The following is a 19573-nucleotide window of genomic DNA, read 5'->3' as shown; positions in this document are numbered from 1 at the left end:
CACATAAATTAGACCTGATTCAGCAGAAGCGCACAACGGAGTACAGTGAAAGAGCTTCTTCAAGAAACTTAGCTAATGTGAACTGCAATCTGCTCCAAATAGGACATATTCCTGTTCCCTTTATTCCTCACTACACTTTAACTGCAACTTAAGTTTTCAGGTAGCTAAGGTTTTTCTTTGAGTAAATAGTATCTCACAGAAAAGTTAAGTTTCTTGGACCCAAGTTTTCCAGATTTTCAAAATTATTTCATTATCCACCAAAATTATTAAATCCAAAAGAAAGGGAATCAATGTGCATATGGCTAAATAAATTTAGGGTTATGATTTACCCTAATTTTCCTTGAACCCTGATATACAGTTTGCTGGTCATTTATAACTGAAACCACTTGGTATTATTATAAGGTAGTCCCCTCCGAAGTTATTGTGATGACTACTCACTGCCTATAGGATAAAAGCCAAACTGAGTGTGACAGGAAAGGCCTTCTCAAGCCCCTCTCTCTACTTCTCTTTCCAATCTAAACACCTGCAGTTGCCCCAGCATGTCAGTGTGGCCCAAGACACAGAAAGTGTGTGACCTGGCACATTTGAGACATCTGGAAGGTCCTCCTTCCCCACATCTGGCCACATCCACCTCCCTCCTCTGCCCCTGCCCCCACCAATCTCCAATTATTCTTAACTCTTCAAAAAATGGGACAAAAGCCCCCTCCTCTCTATTTCCTCACTCCCTTGTAGCACTGACTCCCCCTCCCTCAAGGGCCCCGCAAGTGCCGTCTAACGCCTGAGGAAGGCCTTGGGTAACTAACCTTGCACGTCTACCTCTGCCTCTGTCCCTTGAGTGGCGAGCCCTTCAAAGCAAGGGCAGTCACTGACATCCCCAGCCCCTCACGGGATGCGGCACAAAACAGGCACGTACACAAAATACATCTGAATGAATGACTGAAAGATGAGGCTTTCTTTCTCAAATTCACTATAGTCAACATTTTTCACGATTTAGCTTACTTTCATTCTAGACACTGGGAACACAGCAAAAACAAAAATGGGGGACTCTAAGTCATTCAGCACTTACCACTCCGTCTATTGCCATGTAGAGAAGTCGTCTTGGTCTCACAATATTGAAAAGCCTGTCAATGTACTCAAAGATTGCAACCATCATTTCATCCTCGTTTTTCGGTGCTGGTCTACAATGACAAGCAAACAATGTAATATCATATAGTACTCCTCTGTAATTTGTGACATCAGTAACAAAAATGGGTTACGTACTTGTCTTCAGGATGAGTACAGGGATGGATGATTCCATTCATATCCAAATACAGATTATCAAACTCCACATCATTTGGATTAGGTTTACTGGCATCAACAGGAATCTTTACACCACTGCATTCTTTTGGCTATAAGGAAGTGATAATTAATAGTAGTTTGACCATTCAAGTCTGAAATTGACACATCGTAGGCTCAGTATGAACCTCCTTCATTTCTGAATTGGAAATAAAATACTTTTAGTAATCTTTAAATTATAAGATAGGCTATTTTAGTCCTTAAAGATTCCATCGCAACAAGTTACTCTTGACTACGTGGGGGATAGTTACCAAATTCCCAAATCACTCAGTTGTCCAAGACAGAGACCATGGGAGTCATCTTAGAATTCTCTCCCTTACCGCCCATTACCAGTAAGTCCTGTCAGTTTAACCTGAAAAATGCCTCTCCACGCCATCTCCTCTCATTCCCACTACCAACATCAGGCATCACCTCTCACCAAAAGATTGGAACAGCCTTCATATGGGCTGCCCCACCTCCAGACTCTCCTGTCTCCAGCCCACCCTCTATGCTCTCAGTTTAAATACAAATGTGGCTGTGTCTTCATCTTCCCTAATTTTTCCAATGATACCACAGCAGGTGCAGACCAATGAGCCCAGCCCTTACCCACCCTGTCCTGCCAAGCACTGCTCAGGCCGCCAGATCCCCCCAGTTCCTGGAAGACGCCCTTCCACCTCTCAACACCCCTGCTCCTCCTTCTTCCTCCCAACCAACACCCACTTCCTGAAACCTTATTAATTTTCCAAGGTCTAGACTCAGATCAAATGCCACTCACTTTATAACACTTTGTACACATCCTTCAAGAAGTTAACTGCTCCGCCTGCATTTCCTCCCAATTTTGCTTATTCACTTGCAGCACTTTTGTGGTCTTATAATTAGTTTGTCATTCTAACCCCCAGCTACACTGTGAGTTCTTCCAAAGGCAAGGACCGCGCCATACTCACTCCTGGAAGCACTCAGTTGTATTTCTGTGGTAAGCATTATCTTTCTCTTTTTCTGCCAGAGCTTCAGTAAATGATAACAATGAGACTGGTTTTTACTCTTACTAACAGCAAAGTCACTTAAAAAATAACATAAAAAGTATCATTTGTAATAAAAAATTGTGAACAACTTAAAAGTCCATCAGGTACATGCTACGTCATGGATGAACCTCAAAAACATTCTGCTAAGTAAAAGCCAGTCACAAAAGACCACAAAAGATCCCATTTACAAGATCCAGAACACACAAATCTTTAGACAGAAATAGATTACCTTCAATCTGCGGTTGGGGGAAGGGTGAGGGAGATAGGAAGTGACTAAAAACAGTTACAACACTTCTTTGGGGAATGACAAAAATGTTCTAAATTAGATAACAGTGATTGCTGTACCACTGCATATATACTAAAAACCACTGAACTGTATAGTTTTAACAGGTGAATTTTATGGTATATAAATTATATCTCAATAAAGCTATTTAAAAAGGAAAGAAAAACAAAAGGTCAACTTAACTAGGAAAAAAAAGAGCCTGTAGAAAGGACTGATGAACTGTGGTATGTCCATACACCGGAATGCCAGACAAAACTAAGATTCAAAGAAGTAGGGCTGGAAGGTCACAAATATCTTAAGCCAAAAAAGCAAGGTGAAGAAGAATAAACATAGTATACCACTTACAGGAAGTTATAAAATACACAAAACAGTATTAGGCATTGTTCAGGGATGAATACAGATGCAGTGAAAGCACAGGAAAGAGCAGGGGAATGATGAACACCAATTTCAGGACAAGTGGTGATCTTCGAGAGAGGGAAGGAATGAGACTGGGCTTCAGTTCGTATTTATAATGGGGAGAAACGGATATCAAAACAGGGAGGAAGCTATCAGTGACCTGTGCAGACTCCCTGTAAATCAGGAAAGAGGGGCTTGATCAGAAGCAGTGAATGGGATAAGTGGGAAGGAAAGCAGGAGGTCAATTTAGCAGGTCTATCAAAGAAGATAATCTGATGAGTCCAAAACAAAAACAAGCTCTATGACGGCAGGAGGCTCTGTGCCTCTCCACCTCACCTCTACATTCAAAGTCCACATTTTCCTTTCTCCTGAGCCAAGCAGACACCACACTCAGGAGGATCCAAACCCACTTTCTTTGTGCTCCCCAAGAAGCCAGACGGTAAGTATTTTAGACTTGTTGACCGAATGATCTCAGTTGCAATGACTCGTATCTGCCTTTATAAAGTAAAAGCAGCCCTAAACAAGATGGACATGAATGAGTATGGTTGCATTCCAATAAAACTTTACAAAAACAGGAAACCACTGGTTTACTATATTGCAGCTCTTCAGTGAATGCTGAGTGCAGCTGCATGAGAATTTCCACTTCCACTACCTAGAAAGTATAGCCTGGGGAAGGAAGTATAGGTGGGTCCTAATTTTGAGAAAAGAGCTCCAGGCATTCCCAATAAGAAAACGGAACATATTTTTCTCTCCAGAGTTCTGAGGATATCTTCAACACATTAATTATATAAATTTAGAGTTTCTTTCTTCAAGAGAAAATTCTGATACTCAACAAAGGAACTCACTCTTCAAGAGCCTTGCCATTAAATACAATGCCAGTTATCTTCTGCTAGGTTCAAGAGAGATTCTTAATCAATCAAAGAGTAGCTAAAAGGAGAGCTACTCTGAACCCTAAAACCAATTCATTTCAAATAGCTTTTCATTATCTTTCGGGTTTTCCAGATGATAAACTGAACACACATTGCAGCCTTCCCTTTCTATCCCCAGACCACATAAAAGACTAAAAACAGGGACTTCCCTGGTGGTCCAGTGATTAAGACTCCACGCTCCCAATGCAGGGGGCCTGGGTTCGATCCCTGGTCAGGGAGCTAACTGCATCCAGCAACTAAGAGCCCGTTTGCCGCAACTAAAGATCCCGCACATGGCAACGAAGATCCCACGTGCTGCAACTGAGACCCAGCGCAACCAAATAAATAAATAATTTTTTTTAAAAAGACTAAAAACAAATAACCACAATTGCATAACTGTGCTGAAAAACCAAAAGGAGATCCATCTGTGACTGATAAATCACAGGGGATGCCCAAAATGTAGAAAACTAGTAGATCTGATCAGATGGAACACACAGCCTCAAACATGAAGAAATGGGAGAACACAAGAGGGCTCTGGGCCCAGAGGGGGCTCACAGGACAGCGTCTGGATGATCTCACAGCAGGAACAGCCCGGCGGGTCAAGCCCTGCACTCTCCTCTCCCCTGGCCCTCTCAGGCCCCATGTGGACCAGTCAACTTCAGACAGTTATTCCCAGAAAACACGAGTGCTTGCGGAGGAAGGGCAGTCAGTACCCTGGCTGAGCAGCAGTTCCCCGCAGGGGCAGGGAGCACACCCACCCAAAGGCTGGCCATCAAGGCAGTTCTGCCCTGCAGGAAGCCCACTGCATGGAAAAAGGAAGGGATATATGTATCCCGAACAAACAGTGGAGAAATTACACTGGTTGTGCACAAATATGCCAAGGAATCAAGATAAAGAAGGTATTTGAAGAAGTAAAGATGGTACACATACACAAACAGTGAATCTGTATAAAAATACTCTCCACAGGTTTTGAAGTAAACCCACAGAATGAACTTCACACCAACCTACTGTTCCAGTCAACCTTATACGGCTTTCTGGCTCTTCAAATGTAAGGCGGAAACCACTACTATCAGTAATACCTAACTAAATACATTTTTGTGTAAGTCTGAACAATATTTAACAGCAGCACTAGAAATATCAGGACTCATGCCTAAGGTTCCACTGTAACGAGAGCTTCCACTGTTGGACGGTAGATAACATACTGTAGAACTTGGTTTTAGACTTCCCTTAAAGCAGCTCAGAACTCCAGAAAAGAAGTGCAAAACACAGGTGACATTTTGGGGAAAAAGGGTCAAAAGGCTACTGAAAAATATAAATTACAGTATTTGCGTTAAAAATTCAGGCCATAAATTTTGATGTAGTTGTCAAACAAAAAAACTTAGTATTTTTAGCGATCAGTGTTTTTTCAAGTTGCATGTATATCAGCTCTCCATTTTTATACAGTGTTAGTCAACAAGGACTACTAATTATCACTAACATTTATGGAACACTTAAAATGGGATAGACACTGTTCTAAGGGCTTTTACGCATGGATTATTTCCCTCTCTCCTCACAACAACCCTGTGAGGTACAGAGTATCCCACTTACAGATGAGAACACAAATGCTTAGAGGGGTAAGTGGCTTTCCAAAGTCACACTTCTGCCAAGTTCAGAGACCAGGATTGAACCCAGTCACCTGAATTCAGAGCTGGTATCTTAAGCAGTATGTCAGACTGATTAATTGCAATTTCACTAGATTCAGCATAAACTTACTGAACACCTATAATGCGTGTCAAGGACTACACCCAGAACTATGGGGGACACATAATATGCAAAATGTGTGAATCTGATCTTCACTCTCCAAGACAGAGATCATATTGGAGAGCTCGGCTACCAGCATGACTGCGTGAGGACTTCTGCCCACTTGCTCCCCAGCTGAACTAGAGAAAATCTTTTAAAAAACCAAAACATTTAAAGCCTTTGGAAACAGTCCAAGGAGCAAACAGCAATCTAGTCAAGAAAAGCTTTGAAAATTCAGAAATGACTTCATTTGCAACAGAGCATGGAGAAGTTTACACCCAAGGGCATTCATTCTCAAGAACGGCATAAGGTGTGGTGAAAAGAACTGAGTAGAGAATCAGGACTCTAATGAAGATACAGCCTAGACCACAGACCAGCTGGTCTGCAGGAGAGAACTGGGGAATAAGACAGCTGGGAGGAACCCTCCTGGGGTTAGAACAGATACCAAACATTAATCTCAGAAGCTAATCCTTGGAAGGTGCCACAATTTCACTGCATTAGTCTGTAGAGGAATTTATTCCCTGAGTGCTGTTGAAAACAATGGCGCAATGGACAAAAATCCATGGAATTTAACTGCTGGGTGATCACACCGAGCACTTAAGTGGGTGAGAATAGGAGACAGCCCTACGTGTGCCACTGTCATCGCAGGGTGACTGTGGGCACATCCAAACTGCACCTCCCTGAGGAGCAGTATCAGAGGCATAACAACACACTGAGGAAGAAACTCACCTCGTTAAAATAATCCAGCCAGTAGCTACATAAATAACATATCTGGGAACAGCTTGGGGGGACCAGCACCTAAAATATCCTGTTTGCAGGAAAAAAAAAAAATTCCAGGCATGCAGAAAAACAGAGAAGTATGACACACATCCTGGAAAAAAGTCAGGCAAAAGAAACTACCTGTGATAGTGTCCAGATGTCAGATTTAACAGAATAGAGTTTAAAGCAGCTATTAAAAATATGTTCACAGAATTAAAGAGACATATGGTTAAAGAATTAAAGAAAGGTATGATAACAACTTTTATCAAATAGAGACAGTAACAAAAATAAGAATTATAAAAAACAAACAAATGGATACTCTGGAGTTGAAAAATACAATAACTGAGATCAAAAATTCACTACAGGGGCTCAACAATAGATTTGAACTGGCAAAAAAAAGAATTATTGGGACTTCCCAGGTGGCACAGTGCTTAAGATCTGCCTGCCAATGCCAGAGACACGGGTTCGAGCCCTGGTCCCAGAAGATCCCACATGCTGTGGAGCAACTAAGGCCGTGCACCACAACTACTGAAGCCTACACTCTAGAGCCTGTGAGCCACAACTACTGAGCCCACGTGCCACAACTACTGAAGCCCACACACCTAGAGCCCATGCTCCACAACACAAGAAGCCACCGCAGTGAGAAGACTGCGCACCACAACGAAGGGTAGCCCCTGCTCGCCGCAACTAGAGAAAGCCCACACGCAGCAACAAAGACCCAATGCAGCCAAAAATTAATTAATTAATTTAAAAAAAATTCACTACAGGGGCTCAACAATAGATTTGAACTGGCAAAAAAAAGAATTCTTGGGGCCGCCCTGGTGGTGCAGTGGTTAAGAATCCGCCTACCAATGCAGCGGACACGGGTTCGATCCCTGGTCCGGGAAGATCCCACATGCCATGGAGCAACTAAGCCCGTGCGCCACGACTACTGAGCCTGTGCTCTAGAGCCTGTGAGCCACAACTACTGAGCCCACGTGCCACGACTACTGAGCCTGCACTCTAGAGCCTGCGAGCCACAACTACTGAAGCCTGCAAGCCACAACTACTGAAGCCCACATGCCTAGAGCCCATGCTCTGCAACAAGAGAAGCCACCGCCATGAGAAGCCCGCACACAGCAGAGAAGAGTAGCCCCCACTCGCCACAACTAGACAAAGCCCACGTGCAGCAACAAAGACTCAACACAGCCAAAAAAAACACCAAAAAATAGAAAAAGAATTCTTGGGACTTCCCTGGTGGCGGAATGGTTAAGAATCCGCCTGCCAATGCAGGGGACACGGGTTTGATCCCTGGTCTGGGAAGATTCCACATGCTGCGGAGCAACTAAGCCCACGTGCCACAACCACTGAGCCAGCGTGCTGCAACTACTGAAGCCCTCGCGCCTAGAACCCATGCTCCGCAGCACGAGAAGCCACCGCAACGAAAAGTCTGTGCACCGGAATGAAGAGTAGCCCCCGCTTACCACAAATAGAGAAAGCCTGCGTGCAGCCAAAAAAAAAGAATTCTTAAACTTAGATAGATTAATAAAGATTATGCGAGCTGAGGAGTAGAGAGAAAAAAGGATGAAGAAAAATGAACAGAGCCTGAGAGAAATATGAGACACAAATAAATACATGAACATACAACTGGAGTACTGGAAGGAGACGGGAGCAAGGAGCAGAAAAAATATTCAAGGAAACAATAACAAAAAAGTTCCCAAATGTATTGAAAAACAATAACCTACACATACAGGCAGCTCTAACAACTCCAAGTAAGATAAGCACAATGAGACCCACAGACAGATACATCAGAGTTAAAATGATGAAGGTGTAAGACATGGAGAAAACCTTCAAAGAACCAATAGGAAAAATGACGAGTCACTTACACGAGAACCCCAATAAATTTAACAGCTGGCTTCTAGCAGAAATAACGGAGGCCAGAAAGCAGTGGGAAAACATATATAAAGTGCCGAAACAGAAAAAAAAATGTTAACCAAGAATCATATATCCAGGAAGGCCACTGTTCAAAACTGAAGGTGAAATAAAGACTTTGCCAGATAAACAAAAATTGCATTTGTTGCTAGCTGACCGGACTTACAAGAAATACTAAAGGAAGTTCTTCAGGCTGAAAGTTAAGTGACCCCACTAAAGATAATAATACATTTTTTAATCCTTTCTTTTCTTAACCGCTATTGCAAAAAAACAATGGGATGAAATGATATTTTGTAAAATACTATGGCTTACAACACACACTTTAATATAAATGTAATATATTTCCTAGTAACAACCCAAAAAGAGGTGGGTAGAAGCAAAATAGCAATGTGCTATGGAAATAACCACAGATGGTAAAGTAATAATTATAGCAATGCACTGTTGGGTTTGTAACATTAATAGATATAATATATATAATGGCAATACCATATAAAAAAGGAAAATGGGGGGACTTCCCTGGTGGTCCAGTGGTAAAGAATCCATCCTGCAATGCAGTGGACGTGGGTTCAAACCCTGTTGGGGACCTAAGATCCCACATGCTGCGGGGCAACTAAGCCCGCGTGCCACGACTACTGAGCCCTCGTGCCTCAACTAGAGAGCCCCGTGTGCTGCAAACTACAGAGCCCATGTGCCACAACTAGAGAGAAGCCCGCACGCCGCAACAAAAGATCCTGCATGCAGCAACTAAAGACCCGACGCAGCCAAAAATATAATTAAAAAAAAAGGAAAATGGTAATCAAGCCATACAGCAGTAAAGGTTCTGTATATTACTGGAATTCAGCTAGTATAAATCTAAAGCTAACTCTGGGCTTTCTCTGCTGGGGGCCTGGGTTCAATCCCTGGTTGGGGAACTAAGATCTGTAAGCGTGGTGCGGCCAAAAGACAAAAAAAAAAAAATCTAAAGCTGATAAGATGTGTATAGTAAGCCCTTAACATATATTTTTTAAAAAGATCACTAATGAAATCTAAATGCTACATTAAAGATACATATAGAAAACAAAGTAAAAGGACAAATGTAAATTCAGTGATGTCAATAACATTAAATGTGACTGGATTAAACAATCCAATCAAAAAACAAAAGTTGTCAGACTGGATTTAAAAAAATATCCAATTATATGCTGTCTACAGGAGACACACTTGAGATTCAAAGATACAGAGTGAAAGTAAATGGATGCGGAAAGAGACTCAAACAACAACCACAAGAAAACTGGAGTGGCTGTACTAGTATCAGACAAAATACCTAGACTTTAAAAAAGACTTACTGGAAATAATGATGTTTGATAATGATAAAAAGGTCAATCCATCAAGAAGACATAACAACTAGAAACACATGCACCTAATAACAGCATCAAAATACATGCAACTTTTAATAAATAACAAAAATGAAAGAAACAGACAATTGAACAATAATAGTTGCAGACTTCAATACCCCATTTTCAATAATGGACAGAATTGGACAGAAGATCAACAAGGTAACAGATAACTGCCAACAACACTATAAACCAACCAGACCTAACAGACTTTTACAGAACACTCCACTCAACAGAATATACATTCTCAACTGCATACGGAACATTCTCTGGGAAAGACCAATCACTGGGCCATAAAACAAACCTCAATAAAAGCATAAAAGTGATGCCAAGTATGTTCTTCAACCACAACAAAGTAATGAGCTCAATAATGGGAGAAAAGGTGGCAAATTCATAAATATGTGGAAATTTAACAACACACTCATGAATAACCAATAAATTGAAGAAGATATCAAAAGCGAATCAGAAAATAATTTGAGAGGAATAAAAATGAAGACACAACATATGAAAACTTACAGTGTAGAGCCCAAGAGCAGTGTTCAAAGGGAAATTTATAGCTGTAAATGTCTATAATAAGAAAGATCTCAAATCAACAACCTAACCTTTATTGGAATCATGTTGATTATAACTGATTTGAAGAAGGCCAAGTGAACTGCATAAGATCACTTGAACACCATGTCTCTTGTAACTATCCTTATATTCTTCTCACAAAAGGTCTATAAAGGGCTTCCCTGGTGGCGCAGTGGTTGAGAATCTGCCTGCCAATGCAGGGGACACGGGTTCGAGCCCTGGTCTGGGAAGATCCCACATGCCGCGGAGCAACTAGGCCCGTGAGCCACAATTACTGAGCCTGCGCGTCTGGAGCCTGTGCTCTGCAACAAGAGAGGCCGCGACAGTGAGAGGCCCGCGCACCGCGATGAAGAGTGGCCCCCACTTGCCGCAACTAGAGAAAGCCCTCGCACAGAAACGAAGACCCAACACAGCCATAAATAAATAAATAAATAATTTTTTAAAAAGTAAAAAAAAAAAGTCTATAAAATATTTGTTTAAAATTTTTTTGTATCAAAATACTTAGAAAATTAGAAGCTTCTTTTTAACATGTATTGATATGACTTGAATTATTATTTTATGAAATTAAGAGCCCTATATACACGTAAATCTTTTCACATATCATTTAAGCTTAAAAAACAAACAAACAAAAAACCTAACCTTCCACTTTAAGACACTAGAAGAGCAAACTAAACCCAAAGCAAGCAGAAAGAAGAAAACAACAAGTATTAGAGAAAAATTTAATGACAGAGAATAAAAAGAACAATTTTTAAAAATCCATGAAACCAAAGAAGATCAACAGAATTGACAAACCTCTGGCAAGTATGACCAAGAAAGAAAAAAAGCAAGGTGGGAAACCTAGATTTCACTACATGCAAACAGCACAATTCTATACTACGCAATGTTACCAAGAGTTAGACAGGAAAATATCCCCACTTTTACTTGGACATATAAACTACCAAAAATTAACTTATCAAATAAAATTCTGAAATATCAGTGCAAGGCACTGTTTCATGCACTTAACTTGGATTAACTGACTTAACCCACACAACCACCTTATGTGGCACATATACAGCTGATCTTCTTTATTCACAAATTCCATATTTGCTAATTCACCTGCTCACTAAAATTTTTTGTAACCCCCCCCAAATCAGTATTTTTGCACTCTCAAGGTCATTCACAGACACAAGCAGAAGGGTGAAAAATTTGAGTCCACTGACACACACATTCCCAACTAATGTTAAACAAGGCAACATTCTGCCCTATTTCAGCTCTCATACAGAGATGACCAGAGCACAGAGACTGTAGGAACAGGGTGGTGAAATGCAAGAAACTCCAGTTCTTCACCATTTAGGAGAGTTGAAGTCATTTTCCCAAGACCAGAAAGCTAATGAGTGGAGGACTGTATAAGCCAAGGACACAAAGTAAAGAAACTGATGGTTGAATGAATTAAGAATAGTTAAAAAGCCAAAAAGAAATAAAATGGAATCATAAAAAAGCAGAACAATTGTAAAATGGAAACAAAGCACAGATGAGACAGACAGCAAACAGATAGTAAGATTACAAATTTAAATCTAACCATATCAATAATCACATTAAATGTAAGTGTTCTAAATGCCCGATTTACAAGGCAGAGATTGGGAAAACAGTTTGGCAATTCCTCAAAAAGGTAAACATGGAATTACCATATGACCCAGCAATTCCACTCATAGGTATATATACCCAAAAGAATCAAAAGCAGGGACCACTCATAGGTATATACCCGAAGTATTGATCTATTGTACAAATACCTGTGCACCAATGCTCACAGCAGCATTACTCACAATAGTCAAAAGGTAAAAATAACTTGTGTTGGGATATCATTATACAAACTTAAAAATTAACAGTTATAGAATATATGTATCTTCAGGTTTTACAGATGCTCCCAAACTGTTTTCCAATAAAATTCATTGCATTTTCATACAATGGGTTCCACAGTGAAATACTACATAGTAATGAAACAAATATAGATAAATCAAAGAAACATGAAATCTCATAAACACAGATACAAGAGAAAGTAGAGGTTACAGTACCATTTTTAACAATATAAGCATTACCAAAACTACTCTTTGCTATTAGAAGACAGGATTGTGGGGTGGCCACTGTCTAGAAGGGAGCAAAGGGTAACTTCTGGGGTACTAATACTACAATAATATTCTGTTTCATAATCTAGATGTAAGTCATACATTTTTATTTTGTGAAAATTAACAAGCTATACACATAGTTATATAACTTCAATATATGAAGAGTTTAAACATTTAAGTGACTATACATGCATATATGTATTTGTGTATATATACTTCAATTAAAAGGTTTCCAAAATCTGAAAAAAAAGAGAAAGAAATTGATACATGCTAAACACGGATGAATCTTGAAAACACTACGCAAAATGAAAAAGTGAAATAAACCAGACACAAAATGACAAATATTATATAATTCCACTTATATTAGCTCCTAGAATAGGCAAATTCATAAGATAGAAAGTAGGGGGGGAATAGACCATGTTAACACTACTCAAAAGATCTGGTTACATTAATATTGGACAAAAGGGATTTCAGAGCAAAGAATATTACCAAGGATAAAAAGCATTTTATAATGATAAAGGAGCACATTCAGGTACTTCCCTGGTGGCACAATGGTTAGGAATCCGCCTGCCAATGCAGGGGACACGGGTTCGACCCCTTGTCGGGGAGGATCCCACATGCTGCAGAGCAACTAAGACCACGAGCCACAACTACTGAGCCTGCTCTCTAGGGCCCACAAGCCACAACTACTGAGCCTGCATGTCACAGCTATTCAGCCCGCATGTCACAACTACTGAAGCCCACGTGCCTAGAGCCCGTGCTCCACAACAAGAGAAGCCACCACGATGAGAAGCCTGCACACCGCAATGAAGAGTAGCCCCCGCTCACCGCAACTGAAGAAAGCCCGCGCGCAGCAACAAAGACCCAATGCAGCCAAAAATAAATAAATTTAAAAAAACATAAAAGTATCAAATCTTCAAAAAAAAAAATAGAAACACATTTATCAAGACGACCTAACAATCTTAAGCATTTATGCACTAATAAAAGAGTTTTAAAATGCAAGGAGCAAAAACCAACAGAACTGAAAGAAGAAACAGACAAATCCAAAAAAATTATAGAAGATTTCCATACCCCTATTAAGTATTGATAGAACAGGAGACAGAAAAATCAATGGGCTGTTCAAGTCTTCCATATCCTATCAACCAGCATGATAACATTTATAGAACACTCTACCCAACAACAGCAGAACTTGTGTCTTTTTCAAGTCAAAATGAAACATTTACCAAAACCATATTCTGGGTCATAAAACAAATCAGTTAAGCTTTAAAATATGTAATTCAAATTATAGAAAGTTATGTTCTCTGACAAGGGAACTAAATTAGAAATCAATAACAGAAAAAGAATGCCTGGAAAATCCCCCAAATATTTGAAAATTAAGGAACACTCTTCTGAATAACCAATGGGCCAAAGAAGTCAAGGGGATATGAGAAGGTATTTTTTACTGAATGAAAATGGAAAGACAACACGTCAATGCTTGTGGTGTGCCACTGGAACAGCACCTAGCAAGCAGCTTACGGCACTCAACAGAAGCAACTCAGAGAAGCAGCATCAATACAATGACCTCAGCTTCTACCTTAAAAGGACAAGAAACACAAGCTAAACTCAAAATGAGCGTAAGAAATAAACAATAAAAATAAGAACAGAAACTGATGAAGTAGACAACAGAAAAAACAATATAGAAAAATCAATGAAACCAAAAGCTAGTTCTCTGAGATGAGTCTAGCCAGACTGATAATGGAACAAAAGAGAAAGGACAAAATTAGTATCAGGAATGAGAGAAGTGACATCACTACATTTTCTATTGATATTAAAAAGATAATAAGGAATACTATGAACAACCTTATAGCAACAAATTGGACAACATAGATGAACAAAATCTGTGTAAGATACAAAAGCTCATTAAAAAAAATAGATAATCTGAATACCTCTATGTCTACTAAAAAAATTATATTTTTAGCTTAAACCTTCCCAAAAAAACTTCAGGTCCAGATGGCTTCACTGATGAATTCTACCAAATACTGAAGGAAGAAATAATACCAATTCTACACAGACGCTTCCAGAAAACTAAAGAGGGTATGTACCTCGCAACTCAATATGAGGCCGAGATTACTCATACCAAAACTGGACAAAAACATTATAAGAACACTATAGACAAACATCCTTTTTGAACATAAATGTAAAAATTCTCAAGAAAATGTTAGCAGACTGACTCCAACAATATATAAAAATAATACACCATGACCAAGTGGGATTTATCCACCTGAAATGCAAGGTGTGTTTAACATTTTAAAATCAATGTAATTCACCATGAAAAAAACCCCTAAAAAACAGAAAGCATAGTATGAACTAAAAGCGTAATAAGACATCTCTAAGAAAACACAAGAAAAAATCTTGGTGACCTTGGCAAATATTTCTTAAATATAACACAAAAAGCAGGAATACTGAGGAAAAAGAAAGAAAGCAGACTACTAAAATTAAAAACTTTTGCTCTTCTTTGCACTGCTAAGTAAAAAGACAAGCCACAGATTAAGGGAAAATATTTGCAAAAAAAAAAAAAATCAATATGTAAGAAACTCTACAATTCAGTAAGACAAACAACCTAACTTAAAAATGGGCGGGCTTCCCTGGTGGCGCAGTGGTTGAGAATCTGCCTACCAATGCAGGGGACCTGGGTTCGGGCCCTGGTCTGGGAAGATCCCACATGCCGTGGAGCAACTGGGCCCGTGAGCCACAGCTACTGAGCCTGCGCGTCTGGAGCCTGTGCTCTGCAACAAGAGAGGCCACGATGATGAGAGGCCCGCGCACCGCGATGAAGAGTGGCCCCCACTTGCCTCAACTAGAGAAAGCCCTCGCACAGAAACGAAGACCCAACACAGCCATAAATAAAAAAAAAAAAAAAAAAAAAAATGGGCAAAAGATATGAATAGACACCTCACTCAAGAAGACATATAGAAAGCAAATAAGCACCCAAAGAGATGCTTAACATCATTTCTCATTAGGGAAATGCAAATTAAAACCACACTGAGATAACACTACACTAGAATGGCTAAAACTAGAAAAACTAACCATACTAAGTGTTGAACAAGGAAGTGGAACAACCAGACCTCTCATACACCGCTGGTGGCAATGAAACGGTACAACCTCTTTGGAAAACAGTCTGGCAAGTTTTTCTTTTTAAATAATCAAACACCTACCATACAATGCAATCAATTCACTCCTAGGTATTTTCTCTAAAGAAATGAAAGCATACATTCACACAAAGATTTGTATACCAATGTTCATAGACTTTTTTAAATAGCCGAATACTGGAAACAATCCAAACGTTCACCAATCAGGTGAATGAATAAACGTGATATATGCACAACACTGAATACTATTCAAAAATAATAAGAAATAAACTACTGATACAAGTACCAACATGGATGACTTTCAAAATAATTATTCTGAATGAAAGTAACCAAGTCAGGTTAAAAAAAAAAAAGAGTACATATTGTATAATTCCATTTATTTAAAATTGCAGGAAATGAAAACTTATCTATAGAGTCAGAAACAAATCAGTGGAGTCAGAAATAAATCAGTGGTTGACTAAAGATGGGCAGTGTGGAGGGGTTATGGGGAGGAACAACAAAGGGGCAGAAGGAATGTTTCAGAGATGATGTTCATTATCTTGATTGTGGTGATGGGTTCATGAACATACACATATGTCAAAATGTATTAAACTGTACACTTTAAATATGCGCAGTTTGTTCTAGGTCCATTATACCTCGATGGAGGAGGGAGGAGAGAACAGAGAAAAGAAAAATAAATCAATCTAGGAGGACCAGTATTCAGAGTTCAGAGAAGGCAGAGTAAAAGGAAAACAAGAAAAAAATCAAAGAGCATTCCCTAGAACTAAAGAACACAAGCCTCCAGACTCAGAGTCAGCCAAGCACTGATCAAAATGAATTGAAATTTTTTAAAAAAAATCTGTACCTAAGTACATAATTACAAAAGCTAATACCACCAAGGATAAAGGTCTTTTAAAAATTCAGAAAGAAAAACAGATCAACTACAAAAGAATGAAAGCAAAAGAACACAGAAACCAAGAGCATGGGCTTCCTGGTTTTGACACTGGCTCTGACATCTATTAGCTACAAGACCTTGAGTACCTTACTTAACCCCTGTGTGCTTCACTTTTCTCATCTGTAATAATAAGAAGAAGGAGAAGGGGGAGGGAGAAAGAGAAATAGTTATGTGGTTGTTATGAGGATTTAATAAATTAATCTGTGAAGTACCTAGTACATGTTAAACACTACATAAGTATTAGCTAAATAAATAAATCACATTAACATTCAACTTCTCATCAACAATTCTGGATGACAGAAGTCAAAAGAACAATGCCTTCAAAGTTTTGAGGGAAAGTAATTTTCAAACTCTGCCTAGCTAATGATTATCCACGTATACAAGGGTAGAATGGACTTAGAAAACTCACATACCACACACCACTTCGTAAGAACTCAAGGGCTTCCCTGGTGGCGCAGTGGTTGAGAGTCTGCCTGCCAATGCAGGGGGCACAGGTTCGAGCCCTGGTCTGGGAAGATCCCACATGCCGCGGAGCAACTGGGCCCGTGAGCCACAATTACTGAGCCTGCACGTCTGGAGCCTGTGCTCCACAACAAGAGAGGCCGCGATAGTGAGAAGCCTGCACACCGCGATGAAGAGTGGCCCCCGCTTGCCACAACTGGAGAAAGCCCTTGCACGGAGACGAAGATCCAACACAGCCATAAATAAATAAATAAATAAATAAATAAATAAATAAATAAATAACTCAAGTAAGAACAAAAACCAAGGAAGGGTTTAAGCCAAGAGACATAATGATTAGAAAACAGTGCCTCCAACTGAAGAAATTTTTAAAAATCTCAGGAAGCAGCTTTCCAGCAAGTCTAAATAACCAGGTGTGACAGCAACAGAAATAAAGACTTCAAGCAGTCTCCACCTAGAAAGAGAACTCGACAGAATAACTGATGAAGGAGAGTCTAGATGGGGAACCATGTATAATGGAAAACAAGCAACACATAGAAAAAGACAAAAGTAGCACAAGAGAAAAAACAGAGTCACAGTACATAACCTGAATCTACACAGTGACAATAATCACCAATACTATTTGATTTTTCATCTTTTGAAACAAACCTGTATAGCCAAAGCCCTGACAATTTAATTCTGGATGCCAACGAAGCAAGAGCACAGCTGAGAAGCTTGGGATGAAGAGTAAGGAAACAGCAGTAGAAAAGCTAGTACCTAACCTCAGAATGTGAAGAATCATGGGATACTTTGTAGAGGAGATGGAATAAAACAATAAAGGAATATTACTTAAATTTATCAAGTTTACCAATAGAAGAAATAAAAATAATGATTAGGAGGATGGGGGCGTGTGGGGAAGGGCGCTGTATAAGTGACTACATCCTCTTCTATCATAGCTAGAATTCAACAGATACACCCAAAATCAATAAATCAGACGTGAACAGGACATTTAGAGATAGAACCAAAAATAGTTTAAAGCAGTTATCACTGGAGAGTAGAAATGGGATAAGATGTAAGTAAACTCAATAAAGTTTGATAAAAGTTTCAAAAGCAAAGGACATGAGCATTCAGTTTAACAGCTTCTCTTTGAGAAAAGCACAGGGAGTATTGGAAATTCATCAGAACAAGGGTTTCGGTTCCTCCTAGGATAGAAACTAAGCAAAATCAAGATCTCACATCGAATAAAGCCTGGAGATCCATCTACCTGTCCAAAAAACAAACAAACGAACAAACAAATCTCATTAGCCTAAGCAAAAAGTTCCCAGTGTCGACTGGGCACTTCCTTCAAAAACGAAGGGGTGGAGAGCATAATGTGCCCCTGAACTTCCCAATCCGGAAATTCTCATTAAGAGTACAAAATCGAACTGGGACGGAAACAAGGAAACGGCAAATACAAAACTCAAGAACGGCCAACAGTCTACGTAAGACTAACAAACCAACAGCAAAAAGTGTATTGTCCAAGTGCATTCAAGAATTCTGAAAATGTCAAAGGCATGCTGCCCAGCAGTCGGGCACCTAGACAAGGGGGCACTTAAGGGACGTCTGTCCTGTCCTAGACGTTTCCGAGGTGCTGCTCTCTCCGTAGGACCTGACAACAGCAACAAATGGCCTCTCCCCTAGCAGAAAACCTTTCAGGCTGGGACAGGAAACGACAAAAAGCTGCCTCCCCGCCCCCCCGCCCCAGCATTACTTCACAAAGTGGTTAGAGGCTGGCAGGGGCACCCGCGCATCCCTAACCAGCTAACTCAGCTGGCCAGCCGCGCGCTGCCCGACGGCCGGGGAGCCGCTTCCGAAACCCAAACCGTGCGAGCAGGGAAGAAACAAAGCCGTGGGCGGGGCCTTCCGCCGGGGAATCTGCGGGCCGGGGAGGAGCATCCCTCCGCGAGCTCCGCCGCTCGGCCCTCGCCCCGCCTAAGCCACCCCCAGGAGCCGGAGTCCGAACGCCAATGCCCGCGCCCGCGCCCGCGCCCGGCGGGCCGCGGCTGCCGGGGCGAACGCAGCGCGGGCCCCCGCACGGCGCCCCCCGGGCGGGCGGCGGGCCCCAAGGACCGCGGCCTGGACGCGCCGGGGCTCCAGGCGCTGGCGTGGCGGCCTCCGGGCGCCTCCTCACCTTCTCTTCCACGCAGTTGACAACGATGGACGGGTACTTGCGGCTGAGCCAGCGAAAGAAAGCCGGGACTCCCATAGCGGCGGCGCAGCTGTAGGCGGCTGCCCGGCCCGCGAACGGACGTAACCAGAGAGACAGGCAGCAGCGGGCCGCGGGCACAGGCACTTCCTCCCACGTGCACCCGGCGACAGGAAGTGAGGTAATGGCGCCGCCGCCGGGGAAGCCGGGAAGGAAGCTGCGGCCCGGCTGGGCGGAGCGGGCCCGGTCGGGGGCGGGGCTGGCCAATGGAGCGGGCGGCGAGGACAGCAGCCGGCGTGGCTCGGCGCGCGTCCTCGGCGGTACCTGTCCCGGAGCCTCCCCTGCCGCGGGCGCCCCTCGGGCGGGATCCCTGCGCTCCGCAGGCCCCCAGGGAGCCTTGGCCGGTCTGGTCTCCTCTTTCCCACCCATCTTGATTCACGTAGAATCTAAGCATCTACACGCACTCGTTATTTC

The 19573-nt window shown here is 41.4% G+C and overlaps 1 protein-coding gene across 2 annotated transcripts in view; it reads right to left on the bottom strand.

The window, feature by feature from the left end:
* XRN2 (5'-3' exoribonuclease 2) overlaps positions 1-19275 on the bottom strand; it is a 92635-nt gene extending 73360 nt beyond the window's left edge. For both annotated transcript variants that reach the window (XM_057528382.1, XM_057528383.1), the window contains exons 1-3: positions 19085-19275; positions 1261-1388; positions 1067-1178 (exon numbers count right to left, since the gene is read on the bottom strand). In XM_057528382.1, the coding sequence (XP_057384365.1) occupies positions 1067-1178; positions 1261-1388; positions 19085-19159 (315 nt within the window). In that variant the 5' untranslated portion in view covers positions 19160-19275. The remainder of the gene's footprint in view (positions 1-1066; positions 1179-1260; positions 1389-19084) is intronic.
* Between the last annotated feature and the right edge of the window lie 298 nt (positions 19276-19573).

The sequence above is a fragment of the Balaenoptera acutorostrata genome, chromosome 15, assembly GCF_949987535.1.
Source record: "Balaenoptera acutorostrata chromosome 15, mBalAcu1.1, whole genome shotgun sequence".
NCBI classification, from domain to species: domain Eukaryota; kingdom Metazoa; phylum Chordata; class Mammalia; order Artiodactyla; family Balaenopteridae; genus Balaenoptera; species Balaenoptera acutorostrata.
The sequence above is the reverse complement of the archived record's forward strand: the minus strand, read 5'-3'. Positions and strand labels throughout refer to the sequence as shown.